General features: G+C 37.4%; 2 protein-coding genes across 2 annotated transcripts; one reads left to right on the plus strand and one right to left on the minus strand.

Moving 5' to 3' along the window:
* Positions 1-1,301: 1,301 nt before the first annotated feature.
* Positions 1,302-3,864, plus strand: BDF20DRAFT_365791 (uncharacterized protein). Its single transcript, XM_053075287.1, has 3 exons — positions 1,302-1,340; positions 1,409-3,701; positions 3,779-3,864. The coding sequence occupies exon 2, from the start codon at positions 1,570-1,572 to the stop codon at positions 3,391-3,393; it is 1,824 nt and encodes a 607-aa protein (XP_052937905.1). The 5' UTR covers positions 1,302-1,340; positions 1,409-1,569; the 3' UTR covers positions 3,394-3,701; positions 3,779-3,864.
* On the minus strand, positions 3,835-5,051 carry BDF20DRAFT_816372 (xylose reductase; the record flags this gene model as incomplete). The annotated part of the gene is made up of 4 exons (XM_053077144.1): positions 3,835-4,229; positions 4,309-4,539; positions 4,634-4,744; positions 4,820-5,051. The coding sequence occupies 4 exons, from the start codon at positions 5,049-5,051 to the stop codon at positions 3,835-3,837; spliced, it is 969 nt and encodes a 322-aa protein (XP_052937906.1).
* Positions 5,052-5,265: the final 214 nt, after the last annotated feature.

Genomic DNA, 5,265 nt, shown 5'->3' on the forward strand with positions numbered 1-5,265 from the left:
TGAAATGATTCGCCATGATAAATCTGAGTCAATCAACGATAATATTGTTTCTAAATCCACTTCGTCTATCAGTCTCGTCATTGAGAAGAAAGAAGAATGGCCGGATAATAGTAATCCAATGAAAATAAAAAAAAAGCACAGTGATGCATGTATTACTGCTGAGGAAATTACAACAAAGGATAATGTAACATTTATAACTATTATGAGCGAGGAGAATACAACTACCTCGGCGGTAAATGTTATAGATAAGCAGACTCTTACTGCTGACATTACTCTCGATACAACCAATAAAGAAGAAGCTATGGAATGCCAAAGAACCACACCTTTATTGGATAAAATTAATAAGCAAGCAGAGGCTGACGGCGTGTCTGTTATAGAGGTTGATGTGGTTGCTGAACATGACGGAGCCACTACAGTATTGGAAGCCAAACATCTTCATGCTGACGATGGACAAGAGGAGTACAATATTTCCGTGGTTCAAGAGACAGAATCAAATGAAACAAATACAACAGAAGTTGAGGATAGTTATGAGCTATTTAGAGCTATCGTTACTGCAGAGGATTGTTTCCAGGAAAGTGAAATGAACAATGCAAGTAAGGATGCTATTTGTGATCAACAAGATGAAAGCTGCGCCTCTGTCAAAGAAAATAATTTATCCAGCTCAGAGATAGTAACTCAAGTTGAAACAAGTGATAATGAAGCAATTTTCGAAGTTGTTGCTTCTTCCCAAGAGCGAGTAACAGGAATCATTACCGTTAATGAGCAACTGAACACTACCAAAGAGCCTACAGATATAATTGAAGCTTATATTGATAACACAGTCATCAAAAGTCATATCGATGTGTCTATTGATACCAAAGAGTCAGAAAACTTACAAGCTGAAACTGCCAACTCTAACGAATCATCTTCAGCATCTCAAGTTATTGAGAACACTCAGATTATCACTGTTGATGAATGCAGCTCCATTACTAATACAACAACAGAAGTTCTCTCGACTAGCGAGAAGATAACTGAACGTATAATTACAGAGGAAAAATTAGAAGAAGAAGGATCCCTTAACTCTGAGAAACAGAACAGAAAAACTTCAGCAACTGTCATTACCGATTATACTAAGGAGTCGAGTAAACACACCATTATGGATGATTCTGTAAGCAACATTCTAGAATATAAATTCGGCGTTATTGTAGGTGATGAAATAAGTAACGTTCAGTACGATGTTCTAAATGAAATGGTGACAGAGGTGGTAAATGACATTAAAGATGAACAGCAGCAACAGGAGAAAAAGAATAAACTTTCAGATATTTCGCAGGCTGTAGTTTTGACGGAAAAGCATGAGCAAGGTAAGTAAAGGCAGTAAAGCTACAGTAATATGTGGAAACTAAACTTCTATTTTAACTATTAAATGTAGTTCTAGCCAACATTACTAAACATTTTGAAAGTGTTACTGAATCTGTTTGTAATTGGTTCATTAAATTTGTCGAGAAAGTGATTGTTCTGGTCGAAAGCAAAGAGTGTGGCGTCGCAGAATTAACTACATTTAGCAAGCAAGAAGAAACAAAGTTACAGTCAATGATTGAGGAATATTGCAGGGATTTGAACGAATTATATAGCAAAATTGCTCTAGATGATATAGCTGCTGACTGGAACTCTTATTACCATACCTTGAGAAAAATAACTGAAGAGCAAATCAGCAGCTTGAAGATCTTAATAGACAAGCTCTATGAAGAAGACGTAGGCTCTGTAACTCAACATATTGATTGTTCTTTGATCAAGGGTCAATTCCAAAAAACTGTATTCAACCAATTAGCTGAAGCGAAGGCCCAATTCGCTGATAAGTTTAAAATGACAGCTATTAGCGAAGTAGAAGCTAACAAGTTTTCCAGTAATGCTGACCTCATCAACGACGATCCTGGATTCACGCGTACGCAAGAGGCCGTAGAACCTATAACCATTTATAATTCTGTTCAAGAAGCCCAAAACGTTTTTAAATCTAGAGCCACAAATACAATTGTTATATTTCAAGAAAAGATTGCTATTTGGTATGACACTTTGTTCAACAACATTCAAAAGGTTCAATTGGTAGCCACTGATTGTATAGAGTTGAAGAAGAAAGTTGAAGCCATTGTTAGTCAAGCGCTTGAGGAAATATCAATCATTATGGAAGATACAAAACTCACATTCAAACAGCAGTCTGTTGTTTCTGAGAATAACTCGACAGAAATAGTAAATTCTACACAGAAGGCTCAAAAACAAGTAATTACGTTGTTGGAAAATGTTCATGAAGTTATCAATGAGCAGATTACTACGCTGGTAAAGTTTGCGATCAACGAAGACCTCAATTCAACTGAAGAGAATTTTGTTATTCTGCAAGAGCAAGCAAAGCATAAGACACAGGCAGCCTTGGAAAATATAGTTTCCGCAGGTGTTTCCGTTGGTTTCGAGGGCAAAACTATTGAACTCGTGAAAACTGCCATCATTCCTGAATCTTTCAAAAATGTGAAATACATTGCTTTTGATATAATGGGTACTATCGTCAATTATCATGCTACGATTGCCAACGAATGGTCTCGGTTACTTTTCCAGAAGAAAACAAAGGAGAGTGTTTACTGTATTCTCAATCAAATCGATATTCATGCTTTTGCTATACGATGGTACGGGTTGTACCTGGAAAAACGTCTACAAGTCAGTTGGAGCCAATCGGACATTTCTTTGCTTCTGGCTACATTAAAGTCGCTCTTGGCTGAATATCTCATTCCCCCAACCGCGTTCAGTGAAGCTGAATTACAAACTTTGGCGTCTGCTTGGTTCAAGTTGCAACTTTTTGCAGATGCCTCTGCCAGTATCAAAAAGTTGAAGCAGCTCCGTAACATGTATGTCATCTCTATATCTTATGCCTTTTCTATTCGCTCTATGATGGATCTAGCTCGATATAATTGTTTTTGTTGGCACGCTCAATTCACGGCTGACATATTTGCCGCCTGCACCGTTAATAATGGTACCTTACCGCAAGAGACACTTATTTCCAACATGCCTATGCTGCTTGGTATTGAAAATACCGATGAAATCGCTATTGTTTCCGCTGATCCTGTCATTCTTAATGCTGCTAAAGCTCATGGTTTCAATACCGTTTATATTGACCATCATGCCATCAGCAACGATGCTTCCAATATTCATGCAGAAACCGTTAATAATGAACAGATATTTGCAGATATTGAATTTGATGGACTCGATGTGTTCGCTGAAAGTTTCGAAACGTTTCATGCAGTTAAAGCGGCTCCAGTTCCTGTGAGTTCCTTTGACAGCAATATTTCCGGTTCTCGCAGCTGGTTTCAAAGGATGGTTTCAAAGGTTACTGATACGGCTGAAGTCCTTAAACATACCATTATCGATTAAACTAAAGCCATTTCATTGATTGGAAAATTGGGTACTTTTACCTTTTCATCACCGATATACTATCACTACAGCAATAAACAAATTCATTGAGCTTCTAATCAAACATATAAATAAATATACGTTTAGCCTATACATGTCACGCCCTTTTTGACAGCGGCATACAGAAATAAATCCGTTCAAAATTTAAAAGTGTAATCAAAAATCTAATTTGTTTTCAGCGTCTCTTATTTAAATTAAAGTTTTTTCCGGTTAAGAATGTACTTTTTGACAAAAGTTCCTCTCTAGGGGAGCTTTTTACTTAAGGCGTTGTAAGATAAAAACTACATAATATTATACACTATCTGGAGAGATTGAATTTTGTTTTTTGTTACATCTGATAATCAAGCTTATAAATGAGAAGAGGTAAATGAAACGCAGGTGATGTTGAGAGAATGCTTCAATTTAATCAAAGAGAGGTAAGCCGAAACCATAGCTGAAAGGATCATTGAATCTTAATCTCTTGTCGAGGGATTCGATCTTTTTCATATCTTCACCATCCAACGACCATGAAAAGAGGTCGAGGTTAGATTTGATACGTTCTTCATGAGTACTCTTAGGGATGACGGCAACATTTCTTTCAATAGACCAACGAAGCAGAATTTGACCGGCAGTTTTGGAGTGCTTTTGAGAGATTTCCTTAATGATATCATGTTCCAGAAGAGGAGATGCAGTCTTACCATCAACGGTTAAGTCAACAAAGGAAGCAGGACCGAAAGAGGAGTAAGCAGTAATTTGGATACCTTGCTTTTGAACCCATTCGACCAAACGCTTTTGTTGAAGATAAGGATGAAGTTCAACTATAAAATTGAAAAATCGTTAGGCCATGCTAAGCGCCATTGTCCATGCACAAGCCTCGGATATCTATGTTATACATACCTTGCAAAGTGGCAGGCTTGATTTTAGCGTAGGTCAACAAATCTAAAATCATTTGAACGTTAAAATTAGACACGCCAATATTACGAGCTAACTTCGCGTCAACCAAGTGTTCCATTTCGCGCCAACATTCGTACATTGGGGAAGGTTCGAATTCGAGTTCTTCTTTACCAGGTTGGTACCATCCTGGAGGATAGGCAGTAGCATGATCAACATGCTTCAAAGGAACAGGAACTATGACAAATTGAATCAAATTGGGGTGATGATTTAGCATTTTGTGGAATGCATAACACACGGCTACCCAACCCCATCTCGTATTTATACTTACAGTGAATAAGGTACAAATCAACATAGTCTAAATTAAGGTCCTTCAATTGCTTTTCAAAAGCGGGGCGGACTTGAGCCTTGTTGTGGTAAGTATTCCAAAGCTTGGTAACCACTATATATAGTAACGTCGGTGTAATAGCCACGTAAGATGTCAAGAATTAAACTGCACGGATTTGAACCACTTTACCAAAAAGTTCCTCTCTTTTGACAATGCCTTCCTTGATAGCCTTGTTAATACCACGACCGACTTCAACTTCATTACCATAGTCAGCAGCACCATCAATCAAACGGTAACCATTTTTAATGGCGTTGTAAATGGTGTTTTCAGCTTCATCCTGAGAAACCTTCCAGCAACCGAACCCAACAAGAGGCATTTTGTCATTTGTTCGATTCAAGGTAGCATATTGTTGAGAGACCATTTTTGTCAGTTGCAGTTACAAAATTCTGTTAAAAGATAAAAAGATAAAAGTGGGAAAAAAAGGAAAAGAAAAATCAAAGGTCCCTTTTATAATTGAATTTAAAAGAGCATAGATGGTCCACATACTGTAGAAACTTCGAAAGACAGAAAAAAGTTGTGGTGCAACAATTTTCAAGAAAACTGTCGAGGATTTTTCCATAAGAAGCAAAGAGTGT

Source organism: Mycotypha africana (assembly GCF_025528875.1).
Source record: "Mycotypha africana strain NRRL 2978 chromosome Unknown BDF20scaffold_3, whole genome shotgun sequence".
Taxonomy (NCBI): Eukaryota; Fungi; Mucoromycota; class Mucoromycetes; order Mucorales; family Mycotyphaceae; genus Mycotypha; species Mycotypha africana.

Bases quoted from the DNA above. Each gene is read 5' to 3' on its own strand.
- BDF20DRAFT_365791 (XM_053075287.1), top strand. From the start codon at position 1,570: ATGATTGAGGAATATTGCAGGGATTTGAACGAATTATATAGCAAAATT.